At 36.2% G+C, this 24509-nt stretch overlaps 1 protein-coding gene across 1 annotated transcript in view; it reads left to right on the top strand.

Annotated features, from left to right (window-relative positions):
* Window positions 1-24509, top strand: part of LOC149065790 (transcription factor E2F3-like) — a 93492-nt gene that overhangs the window by 2121 nt on the left and 66862 nt on the right. Inside the window, exon 2 of the mRNA XM_089253624.1 lies at window positions 19270-19411. Within this exon, the coding sequence (XP_089109750.1) occupies window positions 19270-19411 (142 nt within the window). The remainder of the gene's footprint in view (window positions 1-19269; window positions 19412-24509) is intronic.

Raw genomic sequence — 24509 nt, 5'->3', positions numbered from 1 at the left:
GATCAGACAAAAAGACTTACACAAGAGGTGTGGTGGGGTCAATGACCCCACAGAAACTTTGATCAATGATATAGAGAAAAGAAAAAGTAGAAAACCATCATATAAATTTGTCAAGCACATGTAAGCAACTACCTTGAAAGGTACTGAAAATATGTTTGTCCAGAAGCATTTCTCAAGGGGTGGCAAGATGAAGAATGTGTAGAGTCAAAATGAACCCATCACGCCAGTTAAAGAATAAGAAATTTCAATAATAAACCGATAAGAGGGTATGTAGAAAAATATATTTATTAAAGGTACAACGTGATAGAATGTTATCCAATCAACCATTTTGACAATAACATGATACGACACCTGGAAGCCATGCTCACCTTAATACAATGTGAATACGCTACTATAACCCTTGCAACTTTTGGTTTTGGGGATACCCCATGACTAACTATCATATCCATTCTGCAAGCAAATTTCCCATGTGCTGGATGAGTACAGCATCATCTATTTTGCATTTTTTAGTATTTTTTCCCCATTCGTGCCATACAAAATTCCATTGCCTCAAGAACATTCACCCAAATTTTCAAGTCATTCTGACCAGTGGTTTTTATTTTAGCGTTTCGAAATCAAAACTTTGTGTTAAAATCAGAACTTTTAGTTATAATTACCCTGCATATTGCAAATCATTGCTAATTTATCTACATTAATTATGCTTCATTAAACATTATATTTGCCTAGTTTTTATCATAGTTCTTGCAAAATAGTCCTAATTAAGCATATTGAAAGAGTGACTAGGGTAAACATCTTTATTATATGGCTAATAATAGCATTAAGAGAATTCTCAAACACAAAATATTTTCTTGCGTTAAGCTTTAAATAGCTAAATTGCAATAGTTGGCTTTTATGAAAGTGTAAAATATTTATAGATTAATTAATGTGTGAATTGTGTTAATTACATTAATAAACATTTTATTTTAATTATTAGAAGTTAAAACAATTTTTCAGAAATTTTATTGTTTCCAATGTAAATGCTATTAAAACCAAAAAAAAAAACGGTTTAAATAAAAAAAGGTTTTTTTACCAACCCTGACTCGCACACTGCTACAGTTTTATTTGGGTGGTTCTTTTCTATAGAGTTTTGCACAGATTCCCACACTACACATCTCTCTAATCTCACTTTATGTGAGAGGGACATCTTATTTCTTTCTTTTTCAGGTGAGATATCATCCATAAACTCTTGCTGGTGCGTGAAAAAGAGATTCATCATTTCATTCTATCGTCAAGTCCTGGACATTTTTCACCACTAGTTTTTGAATGCTATACTCGCGCACTTCCACTCCATGGTCTTTTCCAATCACACAATCTCTTTGACAAGTAGTGGCTCTTGTTCATGAGCTAGCCCTTGAAAGTGACCGTTCAATAATTAAAATCAGCCCATAGTTTTCTCCTCGCATAATTTGAAAAGAAAACTTCAAGCACACGTATGCATGGCTACAATGCTACATCTAGTTTCATATCGTAAATATTCACACTCGCATTTGTGTTAATTTTCCGAGTGAGGCACGCTTACTGGAGAATATTATCCACAATTTCATTACATGTGTCGGCAAAAGCAAAAAATCATCAGCTCAGTTGTGATAATGTGAAATTAAATGAATAAAGCGCAAAATTTTTGCTCGTAATGCGAATCATAGCTCGTTAACAGAGTCAAAATTTGTTCAAAATTTTTGCTCGTTATAGGCCTACTAATTGCTTGTTAACCAAACCTCCACTGTATTTCATGTTTTTCAGTGCCAAATAGCACTTGTTTGTGAATATATAAAATATTTTTTTAGTGTGTCAGGGTTGTTTGGTTTAAACCAGTGTTGGTAAAAAAATAGTTTTTGGTTTTAATAGCATTTACATTAAAAACAATAAAATTTCTGAAACATACAAATACAAATACAACGCCACAACAGGCAAAATGCCCAACGAGGTGGCTGATAAAAAGATGCCCATAAAAATATGGTTGTCATATGTTTCAAAAATACAGCAACCCAATTAAAAATGCAATTAACACAAATTACAAACAATATATACACATGATAAAATATTATACAATGCCCATAAAGAATACTTATGGTTGTCTTATTCTAAGAATGGATAGAGCTTCTCGATTTACCCCAACATGTTTATCGTATTTCTTTTTAAACGTGTCAATTGTGTTACAATTTACTACCTCCGGGGATAAGCTATTCCATTTATTAACAACCCTATTGGAGAAAAATTCCCTGCGACACCATAACCTTGCATTGTCCCTCACCAATCGATACTGGTGTCCCCTTGTAAAAGCAGTCGATTGGCGGTGTACTAAAAGTTCATGGTCCATCCTATCCATCCCATTGAAAATTTTGAACACTTCGATCATATCTCCTCGACACCTGCGTTCATCCAATGTAAACATATTCAAAAAATGAAGTCTTTCTTCATAACTCAAGCCCTGTGTGCCAATAAGGACACGCGTAGCTCTTCTCTGCACCCCTTCAACCAAGTCTATGTCCCTCTGTAGGTATGGTCTCCAAAACCTTACAGCATACTCCAGTCCAGGACGAACTAAGCCTCGAAAAAGCGGAAGAATGACTTTAGGAGAACGCGAAGAGACCTTTTTGAAAATGAGACCAAGCATTCTATTCGCTTTTTTGACAACCGCTGAACAATGTTCAGAAAACTTAAGTCGCTCGTCAATGAGAATTCCCAAATAGGTGACTCTAGTTGCATCCGGGATAGTGACACCATTCAACTCGTAAGAGAACCGTGGGTTGTTCGAACCAAAATGAGCGACCATGCACTTATCTACGCTAAACGTCATGCTCCATTCATTTGCCCATGCTGCAATCTTGTTTAAGTTGGTCTGGAGCAACTCCCTATCGCTTTCATTTCCGATTACCCCCATTAGCTTCACATCATGTGCGAATTTGCTAGTAATTCCATCGATACCCTGATCGAGTTTGTCGATAAAAAGTGAAAAAAGTATGGGGCCAAGGACACTTCCCTGAGGAACTCCACTTGTGATGTCTGTCCAACCAGAGAATTCCCCGTTCACCATAACTCGTTGCGACCTATCTCTTAACCACGATTCTATCCAATTCAGCAAGTTGCCCCCTATTCCAATCTCGTGTAAACGCTTCAAGAGTTTGCCATGTTGGACCCGATCGAATGCCTTCTGGAAATCAAGGTAAACAACGTCGACATTTTTGCTCTTACCCAAAGCCTTAGTCACGTAATCATAGAAGCAAAGGTGGTTAGTTACACATGACTTCCCCTTCCTGAACCCATGCTGATTATCCGACAATACATTATTCTCGTCTATCCACTTCACAAACTGCCTTTTGATGATAATTTCCAAAATTTTCGAGAGGGAGCTCGTCAAACTCACTGGACGATAATTAGACACCACTTCTCTACTACCCTTCTTAAATATCGGAACAACGTTAGCCAGTTTCCAATCTCTCGGGACGATACCCTCAGCAACACTACTCCTGTATATCTGTGCGACTGGCCCCAACAATTCATTAGCACCTTCCCTGAGAACCCTGGGATAGATATCATCTGGTCCTGGTGCTTTGCTTGCACATACATTTCTTAGAAGATTTAGGACCTCCACGTCTTCCACTTGAATATCGTTGAGCGTTTTATTACCCCATGCAACACCCGTATATTGAATATCATTATCTCCATTAAAAACAGACGCGAAAAAGTCATTGAAAGCACTACACATGCCTACATTGCTCTCTACTTTTGAGCCTCCTATCGAGAGGGGGCCAACTGTCCCCTTACATCCATTATTGACGTATCGAAAAAATGATTTTGGGTCAGAGCCAATGTTATCTGCCAACCTAGATTCAACTTGCTTTTTACTATCCCTTATCGCTTTCTTCAACAGTCTTCTTTTATCAGTAAACAATGATAGGTCACCTCGTCCACTTTTATACTCCCTGAATGCCCTTTTCTTTTCAAGATAAAGGTTCCGCACGCTATCCGTGAACCATAGAGGGTGTGATGTACAAACACACTTTTTTCGAACAAAGGGTATGACGTCGTGCAAAACAGAGGACAGCTTCGTACTAAATTCTTCCCATTGACTTACCACCCCTACTGATTCCAACCGGTCTTTTAAAACTTCCGCTAACCTTCTTCGCAAAACATCAAAGTTAGTTCTCCGAAAACAAGGAACCAGTCTTTTGTTATCAACCTTACCCGAGGAAAAGTTACAGTGAAATCTGACGATACGATGATCACTGGAAGAAAACTCTTCCCCCACCGAAACATGTTCAACTAGATCCTCAGAACTAGTAAGAACTAAATCCAAAATAGCAGTACCCCTAGTGGCTTCTGATACATGCTGATACAAAAAATTTTCGAGCACCAACTTAAGAAAGTCTCTTTCATACTGATTTCCAGATGAAAGGTTCTCCCAATCAATACCCGGGTAATTGAAATCCCCTAGTATGAGAACCCTCTTTCGCTTACACATGTAGGAAATTTCATCATGCATTTTGGCGATGTAGTTTTGATCCCTATTCGGTGGATTGTAACAAACCCCAACAATAAGCTTATGACGTCTTTTGTTCTCAAGTTCAACCCATATGGTTTCAATATCACTTCTCTGCACGTTACACTCTCTAGCCTTCAAACATGATTTCACGTATATCAACACTCAAACAACATTCAAACTTATAATAATTAAAAAAATATTTATTAATGTAATTAACAAAATTCCCATATTTAATTAATCCAAATACTTCTTACGTTTTAATAAAAGCTAGCTTTCGCAATTTAGTTATTTTCTATCTTAACTCAAGAAAATATTTTATGTTTGAGAATTCTTAATATTATTAAGCCTGTAATAAAGATGTTTTCTCCAGTTACTTTCAATACATTTAATTAGGATGCAAATTTTGCGAAAACAATGATAAAAACTAGGCAAATACAATGGTTTCACAATACTTCATGTTTCATGAAGCATAATTAATGCAGACTAATTAACAATGATTTACAATATGGAGGGTAATTATAACTAAAGTTCTGATTTCAAAACACCGTAAAATAAAAACCACTGGTTAGAATGACTTGAAAATTTGCATGAATGTTCCCTGAGGCAATGGAATTTTGTATGGAGAAGAGGGGGAAAAAATACTTAAAAATGTAAAATAGATGACGCTGTACTACATGAGAAATTTGCTCACAGAATGGATATGATAGCCAGTCAAGGCAAAATGATAATGCAATTCGCATGGCATGATTTCATAATTATATGGAAGCATCACAAAAATGAAGTCATTTAAATCAGCGATCCGCGGATCCCTAAGATCGGGAGAGAAAGGTAATACGACAAGCTCCAGGATCCTCCACACGAGTGTAAGCGGAATTTATGTGGGATATCAGTAGCCCGACCTCTGGTCCCGTTTTCACCTGACAGCCAGGAGACCCCACCCCCTATTGCCAGACTTAGCGAACATAACTGGCCCGATGCGTAATGCCAGCGGCAGGGTTGGTAAAAAAAACCGGTTTTTTTGAAAAAAAACCAAAAAACTGGGTTTTTTTGGTTTAAACCGGTTTTTTTGGTTTAAACCGGTTTTTTTGTTTTAAATAGTATTAACATTAAAAACAATGAAATTTCTGAAAAATCATTCAAACTTCTAATAATTAACTAAAATGAAATGGTTATTAATGTAATTAACACTATTCCCATACTAATTAATCAATAAATATTTCTTACATTTTAACAAAAACCAACTTTTGCAATTTAATTATTTTTTGCTCAACTCAATGGATTACTGTGTGTTTGAAAATTCTTTCAATGTTATTATTAATCATATAATATACAAAGGTTTTTCTCCAGTTACTTTCAGTATGATTAATTGGGAAGCTATTTTGAAAAAAGTAATAAAAATTAAGTGAATATAATGTATTTAATGAAGCATAAATAATGCAGATTAATTAGCAATGATTTACGATATACAGGATGATTATAACTAAGGTTCTGATTTCAAAACACTGTAAAAAAAGAACGATTGTCAAAATGACTTGAAAATTAACATGAATATTCTTGAAGAAATGGAATTTTATTAAGTAAAGGGGGGAAAAATACTTAAAAATTTAAAATTAATGACATCATCCAACACGTGGGAAATTTATTCGCAGAATGGAAACGATAGCCAGTCATGGCAAAATGATAACTTAATTATAGCATTGCACGATTTCATAATTCATGGAAGCATCACAAAAAACGAAGTAATTGAACAAATAACTACAACTTACTTAAGAAATGTTAAATATGTTTTCCAACCTGAGGTTGAAAGCACAAAAATTGTTGTTCAACAACAGAATCGGAGTATGCCATGGTCATGATGTGGATGTGCTTGCAATTCAGCTTCATTAAACCAAACGCGCCCCCATGTTAATATTCCTGAAGAACTTCTAACATATAGGGGATGTGCTGGAGATTGCAATTCACCAAATTTTACAATCTGACCACTGTTTATGACATTTTGAGGTACCCCCCACAGCCAGAAGTTAAAAGGGTTAAGGTGCATCCTGTCAAAATGGGTTTTCAGCAGCTGCTTTGCTGGTATTGCAATGTGCATCTTGATAGAAGTTCTATCCACACACTGATGCTGTGGAAGTGCCAAAACGATGTGGTTGCACAAAATAGATTATACTGCTGGCCAAGTACAGCATCATCTACCTGCACATTTTGCACTACTTGCATTTATTTTTCCTTTTGCGAAAGAAACTTCCATTGCTTCAGGAATATTCATGCAAATTTTCAAGTCATTCTGACCAGTAGTTCTTATTGAATAGTTATCAAAACTTCAAATTATAATCACCCTGTATATAGCTGATTATTTTTCATAAATCTGTTATTATTATTCAGTAGAACCCTGATTAACTGGGCTTAACAGTGTGAAAGTATAGAAAAAACTACTATTGAATATTAAGACTGGGAGATATACGGTAGGAGACATGCTACTTCTTATGGGAAAGAAAATGAAAATGTATGTGAGGTAATGTAACTACTAGTACACTGGTCTTTGTCCTTTAAGGACAGTTGGTGTCTTTATTGGATTATAGGACCACCGGTATGCGGACCATTTGATTGATTAATTTTTCATTTGCTTAGTTTGAGGATTCAACAAGTATAGTAGTCATTAAAAACTTCTGTCTGGATGGAAAAATGATTTTGTATTTATTACTCGTGGTCTTGGACAGTAACTTTCATCATTCAAAATTATGGTGCAAATAGGTGAAACAACAGTTTGCATTTCAAAGCAGTTGGATACATAGGCCTATTCTAGGTTTGGTGATTCTGATGCTACCCAATAGCATTCAGTTGTCTTCTGTATTTTTAAGGCATGAACAGGCATAAACAATATTTACAATGCTCAGCAAAGAGCTAGAAATGGAAGTGCTTCATTTGTCAAAAATGATTACACTGGCATTGAACAGTAAAATGTGAACAAAACCAGAAAAATTTAAAAAATGATGAGCAACGCAGTAAAACTAACTGGTTCACCTTGTCATATATGTCGGATCTTGTAATTTACACATTTTTTGCATTGTGCTTTCGAAAGTGGTCTCGAAGGTGCATAGTTCTTGAAAAATGTATGTCTTCGAAATTTGCCGTGCCTCGTCGAAGAGAGTTGGCAAGCTCGTCACGAGAGAGTAAAAAGAATGTAATAGAATGTATACTATAGACCAACGAGTATTAAACAGTGATATGCATATTATTACTGTATTTTGAATTTTTTCATGTTATTTCAAATTACTACACATTTGAAATTTCATAATTAATGCGGAAATAGTTAAACTTCATTATAAAACGTTCTCCTGAATAGCAATAGAATGAACATTTACTTATATCAAAAGTGAAAAAAAAAAATTTCAAATTAAAAGTAATTGAGAAATGACGCATACCTGTTTCGAAATAGCGACAGTGAGATCAACAACCAATAACCTTTGTGAAAGAAAGATAATATATTTTTGGTCATATTTATTTATATACATATCTATACGTGAATTATTTTTCGAAATAATCAAGTACAGGTTTCTTTACCAGCGCCCTCCTTACAATGCGGTTTTCAGCAAACATTCAATCACTGTTTATTATACTCTCAAAAGCTCCATGTCATTTTTATAAGCTGCAAAGTCCTGTAAATTCATAAGGCACTGAACTGCACTTATGTGCTAATTTATCCGAAGATCTTTTTCTGCAACTTTGTGTTGGATTTCTTTTTCATCACTACTGCTTTCATCTCTCTGTGTTGGATTTGTCTTCATCACTACTGCTGCCATCGGTAAGCTGCCCCGAAATAGCAGTTCCTGTACAGTTTTCGTACGGTGCTACCATTGCTAGTTCATCATCCACTGTTATGAAGTCCACATGCAATCCTACTTTTGCTGCATCTAATGCATCTTGTAGATTATCAATTTCATGATTGACTGATTTTTCTATTGAATTGATTTCGCCAGGAAGTTTGCTCTCACGAAACAGAGTTACGATTTCATTATAAACTTTTTTCCATGCTTTCAAAAGACAATATTGCATCAAGTAGGTTGATAGGTTTTGTTAATTCCGATAAACTCGGTACATTTTTCATTTTTGCCAGCAGTGATTGCATTACAAAGCTCTGGTAATTTGTTTTCATGCTAGGTGGAAAAAAAGCCAGTTTAACATTAGAAAGTGTAAGGAAATGTACTATGTAGTTGTAATTGTGTTAAGGTGAGGGTGGCTGCAGACACCCATACTTTTGCAGTGTTTTGTTCTTGTTTTCAGTTAACAACTCTATTGATAATGGAGTTGGTTGAGCCTAATCATCATTGGAATTGATAATTTACTATTCTTTTGTGACATCATGTCTTGGTCCTGACGACCTTGACCATGATGCCAGGGGTCATTCCCTCTGTTTTTCTATGACATCACCTGAAACCAAAGCAAGCCTGGGATTGGTTGGCTCCTTTGGCTGCTGGACCTGTTGTGCCGTGGCTGCTGTGGGTTTTCCGCTATATAAGAGAGGTGTGCCACTGCATCGATGGTTCTCAGTTCATGCGCTGTTGCTGGTTACCTCCACGTTACGAACTTAGACCTTTTTTTAAGGTGAGTGAAGCCTATTTCTAAACCTAGAAGTTTTTTGTAAGATGACCGACGGAACAAGGACGTGGCCCGGTGTGTGTCACAAATGGGGGCTCGACCGGGATGTGAAGTGAGAACGCCTATTCGGCCCACTCGCATGGATGAGACTGTTGCCGCTACAAATATTCAAGATAGGTTGTTTAATAGTACAGCAGATACAAACTATGAATGCGCCGATATGAATGTCTCAGGTCTCTCAGTTGGTCGTCAGATGACGTCGGACCCAGTTACAACTCGTAGTGAATATATACCCATGGACTCTCATGATCTTATAGAACTAAATGAATTTTCTCGAACATATCCTACGTGTCCGCCTGTGGTGCCGTTTAATTATTCCTTTTCTGCGAATACCAGAACCCAACAAACATCTAAATTGATTGTGTTTTCGGGATTAGAAGATGTTGATGATTTTCTTCGCAAATGCAGCGAATATTTTTTGTTGATGGAAGTACATGTCAAGCGTGTTGAAATTGCTACCAGTGCATTCGAAGGACGAGCCAGTGCTTGGTGGTATACGATTAGACAAAGAGAATGGGAAAGAACAAAGGGAAATGACGCTTGATTAAGTTTTCAAAACTTGTTGCGTCAGACCTTTTCTTCTCGGAAAAACAGACTGGATATAGTGCAAGCTAGACAATACTTGGGTGGATCGTTTCAAGACTTTGCTCTTCAAACGTTGGAATTGTATCATCAATTTGACCCTCATGCCTTAGTGACAGATCAAATTGAATTGATCTTGCGACAACTACCTCCGCCAGTGCGTCGGGCTGTATTGGGACATAAACCGACTTTATAACAGGAGTTTTTCATCGCACTTGAACAATTCCGATCTTCTGAAAATCAGGGTCGTGGAGGTTCAAGAGCTGTCTTTACTACCTGTGGACGAGGATCCGATGGTATTCGTCAGTCAACTCCGCGACAAATTATTTGTTATCAATGCAATCAACCGGGACATTTAAGACGTCAGTGTCCGGACCTAATGAGTCTAGTTCCGGGAAACGGAAAATGATTTGCGTTCAAAAGAGTCACGTAGCTTTCTCATTAAAATCCCTCGATGCTTTTTTTATACCCAGTTGTCCGTATCGAAAACATTATGGTTCAAGGATGTGTGGATACAGGAGCCGATGTTTCGGTGATCAGCCATAAAATTTTTTATAGGCTTCGTAAGAACGGAACATTAGTGTAACCTTATGTGGGAGGGAAATGCATATCGGCTTCTGGAGAAAGTTTGAGGCCGGTCGGGAAGATACCGGTAGAAATTGAAATTTGTAATTGTGTGATCAACACAGAATTGACGATAATACGTGGACTGCCTATGGATTTTCTTGTTGGGAAAGATCTTTTAACTCAATGCGAGTTGATTGTAAATTTTAAGACTAGAGAATTGCAAGGAGGATTCCAAGTTTACAGGGGAAAAGATACAGTGGCAAAAAATGGATAAGTTGGTGGAATCGGCCTAGGTTTCGCTGGAACAAAAGGGTGAATTAAAAACTATTACAAAAATTTCCCGATCTCTTCAGAAAAAAGCCAGGTTGAACATACGTGCTAGACAGCTAGAGCACAAAATAATTACTCATGATAAACCAGTCTTTGAGGCGCCGTTCTAGCTACCGTGATGCAAGAAGGCGATCGTAGAGAACAAGTTCCCGAGATGCTTGAAGACGGCATAATTGAATCTGCAAAGACGTGCTGGAGCTCGCCTTGCTTCCTTGTTAAAAAGAAAATGGGTGATTGGCGTTTCGTAATTGACTATAGTAATGTGAATAAAATAACCGTTCCCGATCGTTATCCACTTCCCTGAATGGATGATATTTTACAACGTATCGGAAGTGTGGAGTTCGTTACGACGTTAGATCTTTCTCGTCTAGCATCGGCCTTGAAAACAGGTTTTTTGAAACACGTAATGTTTTGTCCTGTATTTTAAGGGACAGACCGATTTTCCCTTTCCATTCAGTGCCGCAGGGGGGGGGGGATTCCCCTCTTCGGAGAATCTCCAAGATTTTTAAATTCCAAAAGTTGTCGTGTCTGCATATACAAAAGTTTATTTTTTATATTTCTTTAATTATGTAAAATCAAAATTTTTTTTTGACTACAATTGGATTGTGATTCATACATTAATATCTTTGAAGTCGGATTTTAATTTTTTTTGCCTGTGCACTACAGAATTACGTTCCGTAACTGAGAGGACAAAAATAAAATCTTCAATGATATTCAAGTAAAGGTAGAGTAAGTAGAGATCCTAAATTGTCAAAAAATGTAAAGTGCAAGCGAAGCACCAGAACCAGATATTTATTCTAGGGTCCTTAGCGAATGTGCTTGGGCCAGTCGCACAGATCTATGGGAGGTTATCGTCTGAAGGGATTGGAGGCTTGCTAACATGGTTCCGATATTTAAAGAAGGCAATGGAGGGGTCATGTTCTCAACTATCGTTCATTGAGCTTGCCGTGCTCCCTCTCAAAAATTTTGGAAATTATTATCAAAAGGCAATTGGTGAAGTGAATAGACGAGAATAATGTATTTTCGCATAATCAGCATGGGTTCAGGAAGGGGCAGTCCTGTAACCAACCTCCTTTGCTTCTATGATCACATGGCTAAGGCTTTGCAAAGATGCAGCTCCACTCTAATTTAAGGCCTCAGGTTATTGGCAAAATCTTTATCGTTTTGGAGTTAAAGTAGGTCCCTCTCGAAAAAAAATTAAAGTATTCCCATTGACTTGTATCCCTGTGAATCAAATAATTCATTTCTAAAAACATGTTCGATCCAAAGGTTCATCAAAGCATATTAATTTACAAGCTTATAACTATCTACTTTCATTTTAGAGAAAGCTTAAAAAAACACCCATTAATACTGAGAATTCAACACATGTAATAAATCTAAAACAAATATAATTAAGTTAGACATATTTTTATATATTCACTAATAAATCAATCAATGAATTCTCTTCTGTTCCAAGATGCTATTCCAAGATGCTCATCTTCTGATTCATATGCATCCTTGTGAAATGATTTTCGGGGTAGAATGATTTTCATTTCCATTCCCGACGGTCCACAACTCAGGATTGGGTTTTTGACCTCAAAAACTGGTTTAAACTGTCAAAAACCTAAATAAATACTTTTGGACGATATTTTGAACACAATAACATGATGAGAAACTTAAGTTTTTTGCATATTACAATATTTTATTAAATACTAATTTATTACAATTATTAAAATAAAATATTAATTATAATTTATAATTTTAAATTTTTTGACATACAATGAGTCTAGAACAGATAATATACAGGGTGTCCATAATTAAAAGACCCTATTTTAAAGTAGCCTACAAGCGAAACCAGTCATCAGAAAATTGTGAAATTTTTTTTGTCTTCATTAAGTGATGGAAATTTGTTTCGGGGGAAAAAATCAGTTGCACATGTTACCACCAGAGGGCGTTTTATTGAGAAATTACACATTTAAGCAAACGTTTACAATTTTTAACAATTGTTAAATGCTTTTACAATTGTTACTGCAATAAAACATGTTCCACATGATGGCCATCATTTTCAGATACCATGTGAAATCGCAAGATGGCGTGTTCCACAACTGACCAAAGTGTGTGCCAGGAAATGTTCAGCACGTGGCATGAAATGCTGCCTTTAAGGTCAGGTAAAGTTCTTGGATTGTCACAACTTACCAGACGTTTCAAATGCCCCCTAAGCCAAAAATCACATGGATTAAGGTCCAGGGATCTGGGAGGCCATAGATTAGGGAAGTGCCAGCTGATTACATGTTCTTCTGTAAAATGTGTTTTAAGAGCATTCTTAACATACACTGTAATGTATGGAGGAGTTCTGTCTTGCATAAAGATTGTGTCGGCTAGACAGTGACGTGCTTGCACAGCCGGAACAATTTTGTTCTGTAACAGCAATGCATATAGCTTCCCGGTGATTGAACATGTCACTGAACCTGTAGAACGTAACTCCTCGTAGAAGTAGGGACAGAGAATAAATGATGCAGCAAATCCACACCATACCGTCACTTTTGGTGAATGCAATGGAACCTCTAAGATAGCATGTAGATTTTCTGATTCTCAAATTCAGCAATTGTGAGTATTGATGGCACCATCCAAGTGAAAATGTGCTTTGCCTGTCCAGAGGATATTCCAAGGCCATTCTGAATCGACTTCATCATGAGCTAAAAACTGCAGTGAGAACCGGAGTCGAGCGTCAATCATGTGGAAGCAAATGATGCTGCACAAGTGAAAGTTTGTATGGATAATAGTGGAGGATATTCCGCATAATCTTATGATGGACAGTTGAAAGTGGCCTATCCAATGCCTGTGCTACATGCATGACACTAGTGCTACCATGAGAATTTGAAACTCTGACCTCTTCCACCTGAAGCGAAACCTCCTGTACTGCATCTATAGAAACAGGCTCTTCCAGGACAAACAGCCAATGATCCTATGGTTTCAAATTTCGTTATCATACGCCAAAGGTTTTTAACATTCATTGGACCCTTCCGAATCTTCTTCCAAGTCCGATATTTCCATAGAGCAGTTACTGCAGAATTGCTGTTTTGGTAAAACAATTTGACCAAGAAAGCATGATCTCGTAAACTTATTGTCATTGTGAGCAAGCAGCAAACACATTGAGAAAGAAGATCTCCGCAAATGTTTCTAGGTTTTATAACAGCTGCTGCATGACATCACATAAATTTACATGTTCACTACAGGTATTCAAAGTGAAACGCCCTCTGGTGGCAACACGTGCAACTAATCCCCCCACATGAAGCAAAGGCCCATCACTTCATGAAGTCCTCCACAAAATTTCACACTTTTCTGATGACTGGTTTCGAATGTAGGCTACTTTAAAATAGGGGTATTGTAATTATGGATGCCCTGTATAAATTTATGGTCCATTTTATCCAAACTATACTAATTACCTGTGTTCAATTTACTAAGTGAAACAGCTGTTTATTCAAAATATGTGGGATAGGGGAACAGGGTTAGGTTTTTGACTGAAGAAGCCAACTCAGTATTAAAACAGTCAAACTTATTGTCAATGTTGTCAAATAGTTTTTTAACTTGATAGATATGTTAAATAACATATTAAAAATTCTTGTGCAGCATCTGTTAATACGCTAATTAAACTCATTTACTCTCACCTAAAATTTTTAGCTTAGGTTGTATAAATCCAGAGTTTTAAAGAGTATTTTCAATCAAAGCAGAGCTAGCAGAACTTGATACACAAAGTATTGTTTTGCGCATTTAAGATAAACAGCTTCAATTAGAAAAAAACAGCATTATAAATATTAGTAAATATGCCATATTCTTGTCAAACTTAGTCATTCTTACTTTCGCACTAAGAATAAGTTATAAAAGAGTTTCTTAAGCGCATCATATACAAATAGCACTACCGAATTAAAGACCATTTTAGTCCTACAATTTAGTATGTACAGACTGTATTTTGATTGCTAGATATATTCTAATGTTATGCGCACAATAAAAGTTTTGAGTTTTGGTGATTATCTAGATAATTTAGTAATAACAAATCTCTTTAGCTTTTATGTTATGCTCTATTTAAATTGTATATTTTACAAGAAAAAATACATATATATTGTCCAAAATAATTCTTTAGAGAGCAGAAAATTATAACCATATTAAGTATTTTCTTAGTATAACAGTGATTTTAAACATTACAGACAATCAATGTGTGTATTTTCAATGGTTATTTTTATATTGAAAAACAATGTTTGAGGTGTTTGACGTGACAGTTGATTCATTGTCATGCGTCGAAAACCTGCTAACCTAGTCACAACTCTCATCTACTGCCATTAACTGCCACATATTATCACACCTGAATATTGGAGCTATCTCAGATTTATGTTGGTGAAACTCAGGGTTGGGGTTTTGGACAGAACACGTGGAATAAACTGTCCAAAAATGTCTGAAACTGTCCAAAACCTCCAAGTTTCAAAATGTTATGTGGAAAACTAGATTTTTTTCATGATACTAACATTAAAAAAAATACGAGCATAATATATAATAAATACAACTAAATAAAACTAACTAAATCAAAAATCTTTCAAAAGGTGTCATTTGATTTTTTTTAGTTAATTGTTTCAAAAAATTGATGGTTTTAAGCTAGAAATCTGATTATAAATTAATATCACTCGTATAACTGTTTAAATAAACACTTTTCAATTTTTTAGTTTGTTATAAATGTTATTTCTACTTCACATCTTATTTTTCATGTATGATTCCGAAGCAGGTACTGCACTTAAGACAGTGATGGTCCAAAACCCTGCCGAATCTGTCAGAACACTTTTCTTTATAAAATACATTATATTGAAGGTATCAGTATCAAATATGCAGTCACAATCATTGCATTGTGAAAACTGAACATAAATATTTTTTGTTAGATTACATTATAATGATGCAAATAAATATCAATGGTCTAATGTTTATTTAATGTAAATTGTTCTTTTTTGACTTTTCAAACATTTTTTAAAAAATGTGGAAAAATCTTTCTATTTTACATTTGCAATTTTCAATTTAAAAATTAATTTTAAATAAAGGAAAATATCGGAACAAAATGAGGCTACTATGTAGCACCTACTCATGACTAACAGAACACAATTTCACAAACACAGATTATGCCTATATGATGATAAAAGGCTTCAAGACCCAAAATTTTTGTTGAATTTAAATTTTTGCTCTTATGAGGCTAGAAGCTAATATTTTACTAAATAAATTCAAGCTATATATATAATCCTATCACATGATGGACAGCAGTCAGATAAACCACTGATAAAAGAAGGCTTATCAAAAGACTGTCTTTAACATTGGTTTTTTTTTTTCTATTTTCCTGTCCCACAAGTTAGGTATCAATTGTAAGAATATTTTCAATTTTTGGGATCTTAGAAGTCATCTTGGCACAAATAGGGCAGCTAAATTAGTTATTGAATCTTAGGTGCAGCTGAGCTTGATTATTAGTGTTTGGTTATTACATAATTTCATTCTGTAGTCATATCTACCGCATTTTTATAATTTTCATGTGACAAATTTCTATCCCATTTTTGTATATCTTTCATGTTTCAGTAAGTCCAATATTTAACCTTAAGACAGTTCAGTTTTCAAGTGCAATCCCATAACTTGATTACCTGATATCGGTCATACAACCCTTTAAATATGCTGTTTTGAATCTCAAAATTTTATTATATTTAATGTAGTTAATAATATAATACAGTAAAACCTGTCTTTAACGGAACCTGTATTAAGCGGAAACCTGTATTCAATGGGAAAAATTGTGATCCTGTGATTTCAATGCAAAAACACATTAAAAAACCTGGATTAAACAGCACCATTATAAAACGGAAAGGAAAATTGTACCGTTTAACAAAAAATTTCTCATAAACACTGAGTGTTTGGCAACCAATAGACTAAAGGATCATACAAAATGTTAAAGTGCTCCACCAAATTTTTTATGCATGCCGTGCTTGCAAATGTGAGTTCTACATCATCCATCCTTAGATTAGCAAAAACTGTTTCTGTAGTTGATGCTATATGTAGTAAAGCAGTTGTTTTCTTAAATCTTAAAATTTTTTTGGAAAAAGTCTTTTCCACAGAAAAAATCAGTGTAAGGATTGAATTTCAAAATGATATACAAGACTTAAAAAATTGTATGCAAGCTGTGTACATTGTGTGATTGCGAGGCTGAGCAGGGCTGGAAGTACTTTGAGAGGGGACAACTGCCCTGGCGGCAAAATTTAGGGGTGGCTAATTTCAGATTGGGAACAAAAATACCATTATAAAATCAAATTTCACTGTGGTGAGGCGACAAAATCACGTTACTTTTTTCCCCTCAAAATTCTTAGTTACGGCCCTGATGCCGAGGGTTACATAAACATAGACGATAATGTACAAACTGAGCCTGACATGATAGATATTGACACCCCGATTGAAACTTTCTGAGGAAGTTAAAAAGAACATAAATATATCATTATTGTAGAAGAAAAACGGTGTAGGTCGGAATTTTATACGGATGCTGTCAAAATCTAAATACAATATAGTAATAATGTTAATTATGTTTATTTACTCTATCTAGTTTTAAATTATGTACTTTATCTTTAATTTTTTTTTTCAATCATGCGAGATAGTTACATAATTTTACACATTATGCAATGATTTTACGGGACAAGCAAAGAAACTACTACTCGAGAAAACAATTTTCTTTGTATGATCGAAACTGTGACTGCAACTGGTTTGTGCATAGGTGGGATATTAAAAGAGAATCAAATGTCTGGTGTATTTATTTACTATTCCCCTGAAAGACTTAATTGTGTGTTGGCCCACCTTGCTTGTTGGTAATTGGTAGTCAAAATTGATAATCAGATTAGAGAGACCAGACACATCTTATAATTCCATTAATTGCATCAATAACTAAATAGAAAGTAATTACTTAAAATTACTTAAATAGTTATTTTTAAGCAACCAAATTGCCATTGACTGATCAACATCTCTAGAATTTAGAGAAACCATGATGAAGAAGACAAGATCTCAATACTTGGCATGGGCGGGGGGATATGGGAAGGTGGATGCGTCAATGATGGAGCCTGTGTAGGCATATATATGAATTGGCATCATCATGCCCCTTCCCAACCTTTCATGTCTATCTCTGCCTATGATGCTCGGTACTTCGCACCAACTGGGAACTGTAATCTGAGTCGCCAACTGCTTCGGAGTGTCCGTAGTTTCTGCGGACAGCCACAATAAACTATAGAGCTACGGAAGACACTCTGCATGTTACAGAAATCGGTTTTAAAAAAATTGGGTCTTCAAGTTTCTTGCAGTGTTTTACTAATTTTTATTATGTTTTACCATAACGATGAATTCATATACGCACGTGAGAGAGTTCGAGTGAAGACAAACTCGAAGCCGATCTGTTTTGTCTATGAGCGGAAAGCAATCTGTAAAGCCGCGTCTAAACCCGCCGCTCTACTTGATGCCCAAACATGCAAAAACATGTTTTTCGTCAAAATCATCCCATGCTGTGGGCTAAAAGCAGGTTTTTGAGTAGTTCAGCGTGGCAGGCCTGGACCCTGCTTCATTTGCATAGTGCATGGTCAAGCTCGCAGAACTTGTGTTGGAAAAAATGCTTCGTCGTAGGTGCTTTGATACAAAGAAAATGGGGATCGGGTGGGTCTAGGGATGCTAGATGTCTATATATACTGCCCACAAGGGTGTATGTAGGTTGGGATTGCATGGAATATTCATGAATTATTAAGGGACTCCATGACCTCAGAACATTGCTACAAGAGTCCTGATCCTTCTAGGTTCCAGTGCCAATGATACTAGGTTCCAGTATTTAATGAACTTTCAATTAAAATGTAAAAAAAAAATTGAATTTTTTAGTGATTATTTTTTATTGTAATATGACTGTTGTCCTAAGATGTTGTCCTAGGGAGTATCTTTCCCGGCAAAGCTGAACATTAATCACTACTGACAAGCTTTAAGACAATGTTGGCATGTCTGCAATCTATACCATTTCATTAGATAATGCTGAAACCATTAATTAATAAACTTAAAACACAAGTTAAAAATATGGTGTGTTGAGTCTATAATCACATGTAAAAAAATAGTCTGCATGCACACATAGCAGAGTTCACTACAGCAGTGTCAGATGGTGCTGGTAGAGAATGCAGGATCGGCCTTTAGAGGGAACTCAAAATATGTAGGTGTATCGCAATGAATTTCTTAGAGAAATTTTGAGTTCTAAGTCTTTAAGCAACAAAGAAATTAACAGAAATTGATAATAACATGTAAAGGTATTTTCTTCTAGTATTTTAATTTTTCAGAAAATATATTACTTTTGATCGTGACCCCCCCCCCCCCCCCCCCGTATGACTAAAATTACTCCCAGAATGTGCTCTGAAATTTTGTAAAAAAAATATAAAGTCTCAGACATGTTTTGTGCACTTTTTTTGGGAATGGCTCACATTTCTAAGGGCAGCTCTGAATGTGTAAAACTTTATTTTTACTTTTAGCGTATAAAGTACAATTTTTTTTTTTCTGGGTATTTTTTGGATGTACCTTATTTACTGAAAATAATTTTTTCTTATTCTTTGCAGGGAATGAAAGGAAGTCAGGTAAAAAGGCGACTGAATCTAAATGGTACTGATGAATGTGATGAGAATGAAGATGTTGATAAAAAGTATAAGGATGGTATTAAAAAGTATAAAAAGGGGTTTGCTAGTCATGTTACTAATGAAGGTAATTTTATTAAATGATATCATTTTCAAGTATTGAGATATTTGCAAGTTACATAATATTTTAATGAAAAGCAGAATTGTAAATTTTGATGTTTAGTGAATCTACCAGAATAAAAGATAATGTTCTCATTCGGGTATCATTACCACCTTTTTCAGACTTTTCTCCTGTAAATTGTCATCTGCCTGCAGATTACTGTAGGGCAGGATTTGACAAATCGAAAAAAAATGTAGGCACCAGCCGAATTTCTCGGGATTCAAGCATTTCCCCCCTCCTGCCAAGAAAAACTGTCCTTCCAGAACTTGGTGACCCTTTTCTATGCTAATAGACATACAGACATAAAATTCCGAAAATTTTGTAGTTCTCAGATCTCAATTTAATGACCATAAACAAACTTTTAGGTGCTTATACCAATTTTTCAATCGCCATGGTGACCTAGGATTTGTCAATACAGGTATTTTCCCACTGCATGTGAAAACCTTTGTGGTAAACTAAACCACCCTACCTGTGGTTTAGTTTATATCAAATTTTGCTCAGATGAAGTTCCTAGATGTTAATATCTATGGAAATAAAAAGGTTTTTAACCTCTTTATGGACTTGTCAACATACAATGGGTGCCATCTTCTGAGAAAACCGATGGCTAACAATCAACCAAATGATTGCACTGACCTGGGATGCCCACCAAGAATAGCTTGACACATCTCCACAAGTTGCTCAGTGGACAGAATAATATGTCTGATCAATTCAGATGTTATAATCAAAATGATGCGGGCTTGTGCTTGATAATTGATAATTGCTTTTCATTGATGTAATGATGACTGTCATTGTTAGGGTAAGCTGGATGAGAACTAGAACCGAAGTGTTATGGGCTGGTTTGGTCATATTGTAATTTTTAAATAAAGTCTTTCAAAATGTATTGGTGCTATGTTGTTGGAATAGCTGGCATAAATTTATTATTATTTAATAAGCATTAAATCCTATTTGTTCATAAAATTTGATTAATGCTAAAGGCCAAAACTCTCAAAATAGGTTTAAATCTTGTAAAAAACCAAAATTTTATTGGGTGAATTTTGTTGCCCCTATAGGAAATTTCTTTAAAAAAGTAAAGTGAACCCAAAGTAAAAGAAAACCCTATGACAGTCTCCCAACCTGCGGTCTGCAGAACCTTGGGGGTCCATGAGTACTTTGTAAGGGGTCTGGGATCGCATTTTTGTTTTCTACCATTTGCAATGAATGAATTTTGTACTATGAAATTTTGATTTTTTCACTTTTTATTACATGAAAATTACAAAAAAAGCAATACATGTGTATTTTTTGGGAAAGTGGTGTCGAAACTAGTCTTCCGATTCTACAGGGGATGATTCACAGAGCACTTGCCTTCACTACAGGGTCTGCAATATCTCAAAAAGGTTGGGGAACACACTGCCCTATGGCATATGATTACTGACATCTTGGCTAACAGTGATAAGAAAAACATTAGGAAGAGTTTTCTGGAGTACATCATAGATGGTAAACTTCTTTCTATGCGAGAGCCAATATAATGGTCCATTACTTGGAGTCCTAGGCTGCAAACTTTTGGACAAACTCAAATGGGAATAAATTCTGCATATTTTCGATACAATAGTTATATGTACGCTAATGGACAACTAAATCTGTGTACAAAGACAAACATACCACAAACCCCCGAGGGAGAATATGCCAAAAACTGTGACGTACATCACAGAAAAATCTCTGGAAAAGTGTGAAGAAAAGAACGCGTCTGTACAGAGAAAACACTTTGAAGGAAGTTTTAAGAGCATAGAGATTGGAGTATGGATCAATGGGCAACCGTTCTCTTCACTGATGAGTCCTGGTTCAGCCTAAGCACTGATTCTCGCCATACCTTCGTATGGAGAGAACCAGGGACCCACTACCTACCCTCCAATGTCCATGAAATCGACCATTATGGCCGAGGAGGTTTAATGGTCTGGGCAGGCATCATGTTGGATGGCCGCACACCTCTCCATGTCTTTGAAAGAAGCACTGTGACTGGTGTGAGGTATAGGGATGAGGTCTTGGAGCCCTATGTTTGCCTATTCAGGGGTGCAGTTGGCCCTGAGTTCATTTTAATGGACGATAACGCGAGGCCACATAGAGCTCTTCTACTCGACGATTTCCTAGAGAGTGAGGATATTCGCCGGATGGATTGGCCAGCCAGATCTCCAGACCCTAACCCTATAGAGCGTGTCTGAGATGCTCTGGGGGCGGGGCAATTGCAACTCGCAACCCCCCTCCGGGAATCATCCAGGGAATGAAAACAGCGGTTGCTGAACGAGTGGGACCAATTGCCACAGGAAATGATAAACTGCCTTATTTCAAGTATGAAATCGCGCTGCGAGACCTGTATATCTGTAAGAGGGGAACATACCCCCTATTAACCCATCTATTAATCCATTTTTTTGTTTATTCTGTAACCGCTGTTTCATACCTTCCGACTCCGAGTGTTACGCACAATCACGCGTGTGTATTACAATTATTGAATGGTTATTTGTTTTGTATTGTATCAATGTATGTACATATCAAATTTCATTCAAATCGGTACAGTAGTTCTAGAGATAATCGACCAAGTCTGCAAATTCTCTTAATTTCTTACTCCAGTGTATATAGAGAGAGCAGTGTTTCTCAAACGCCAGGCCCTGATATCATTCATACCGGGCTGCGAGTGATTAGCCGTTTCATTTTTCCTCATTCATTTTCCTTTGGTTGTGTGTTTGACCGGGCCTTCGACTCCAAAAATGAATGAAACCGGGCCGCAGGCTTGAAAAGGTTGAAAACCACTGCCTTAGAGGAGAAAGAGAAATACCTATGTTTTTCCTGTTTCTCGTGTGTACAATGACGCACTCAGTGCATTAAATTCCAAGATTTTTGGAAAAGGGCACAAAAAAAAAGTTTAGTTTTTGGGTGCCATGAAACGATTCTTTCCCAGGGAGCGTGTTTTATTCCTTCGTACTTCAACACCACCCCTTTCTCCCATTTTCCATAGTCACACTTAGAATTATCCGGGAAAATAATTTTGAAGAGTAATTTTAGGGGTCATTCAAGTATTACATCAGCATCGATGGGGGGGGGAAGGAAGGGGGTTTCCGATTTTCTGACTTTTGATGACAAGGGGGGATGGGGGGGGGTTGGATGATGCTTATGTCATCAACCACCCTTTATGAAGATATGAAATATTCCTAATGGCATCTTATTCGTTGCGGCAAAAACTGGAAAAACCTTTCAATAGTTATTGGGCACCTGAACTAACATTCTACCTATTGATAAGTCCCCTACAGAGCCACTTTAATGATCTCTAAAAGTTTCACGGATCCTTCAAGTGCTCTGGAAATGTTTCAGGGTCGCTTAACTGCTTTGGAACTGTGCCACGCATCACTCAAGTGATCCATAATTATGCCACGGATCACTTAAGTAATCTGGGAATGTTCCACGGGTAACTTGAGTGATATGTAGAACCGCTTTGGGGACTGCTTATGTGCTCTAAAACTGCCACATGTCACTCAAGGGATCTCTAAATGTGCCACAGATCATTTAAGTGTTCTGTAACTGTGTCGCGGGTCACTTAGGTGATCTTTGAATGTGAAAGTGATCTTTGAGGCCTACCTCAGTGATCTGAAAATATGCCACAGGCCACTTAAATTCTCTGGAGATGTACCACGGGTCATTTAAGCAATCTGTAAATGTGTCGCTTAGTTCATTTTTACAAAATTGTGTTTGAGGGGGCAAGCCACATCAGATAACCTTCAGGGCCACATTTGGTCTGCTTTATGTCACCCTTTATGACTTAAAGGGTGGGATTGAATGAATTTCTTAAAGATAAATTTTGAGTTCTTACCCTTCAAATAGCATTGAAATTAACAGAAATTGATTATAATAACATATAAAGGTATTTTCTTTCGAAACTAATTTTTTAAAAGATATTTTTTGCGTTAAAATTTTTTTTTTATGTGTGGGGGGGAGGCGCACGAGCCCCCTATACCCCTCCCGCGGAGATAGGGGGGCAGTGATTACGAAATTTTGCTGACAAGGGGGGAGGGTGTCAAAAATGGTGTAATACTTGAATGGCCCTTACTCCTCTCCAAAATTTTAAGGGGAGGTATTTAAAAAAAATTTTTATTAATATTAAAAATTTTTTATTTTTTTAAGCAGTATTTTATCTTATGAAAAAAGAAAAGTGCTTTCAGTCCTCTACAAAATTTGGAAGATTGAAATTGAATTTAGATGTGTATTGGATTTTCTCGGCAAGTTCCGGTCTAGATTTTGTCCCCAAACATTGGATTGTGGTAACTGCAGCTTTTATTCAAATTATCAGGCTTTTCATCGCGAATCCCCGATCATATCCTTAATCCTACAGCTAAATGTGATGGTTTACTCTAGTCCAGTGTTTCTCAACAACCAACCGCGGTTTTTGTTTTCAGAAAAAGAAAAGGAAAAAAATTCGCCACTGCAAGCAGCAGAAATTACTACGGTCGATTGTCATTGCGTCAGATTGTTTCGTGGGAAAAAAATTCATTTCATGAATAAAAGAGCTAGTCCGACAAATTATGAATGTTAATTTGTGAATTTTGCCAAATAAGGAGTGTTAAATAACCAATGTCGCCAAATAACGAGTGCGAAATCGCCAAACATCGTGTGGAATGTCCTGAAATTTGCTCCTATTTTGCAACAATTTCTTTCTGAGTATAACTGAGAAACGAGAAGAAAAATTGAAAAACTTAATTTTAAAGAATTTGTGTGTATGTGTTGATCCACTTTGAGCCAGAGGTGAATAAAGAGTTGCTGCAAATATAAATAATTTTGTAAGAAAAATCTTTGTCAGCTGTGGTTTTTATTTTGAATAACTGGAGGAGGAATGAATATCACTTTTAGAATTTTTATAATTTATGTGATGCTGTTACGAGTTATATTTTTGACTGAAACTTGAAGGTTTTAGAACACTGGTGACAACAAAAAAGTATCTATGTGGTTTGATTATTGTATGAATTCTTATGATGCTGGGTAACAAATCAAAAGTTGTAATTTCTGAACCACTTCTACGCCTATATTTTTGAGAAGAGGGAAAATT

Source organism: Pholcus phalangioides, unplaced genomic scaffold, assembly GCF_987345545.1.
Source record: "Pholcus phalangioides strain wild (caught in Gottingen) unplaced genomic scaffold, Ppha-v1.0 ptg000039l_1, whole genome shotgun sequence".
NCBI classification, from domain to species: Eukaryota; Metazoa; Arthropoda; class Arachnida; order Araneae; family Pholcidae; genus Pholcus; species Pholcus phalangioides.
The sequence above is the reverse complement of the archived record's forward strand: the minus strand, read 5'-3'. Positions and strand labels throughout refer to the sequence as shown.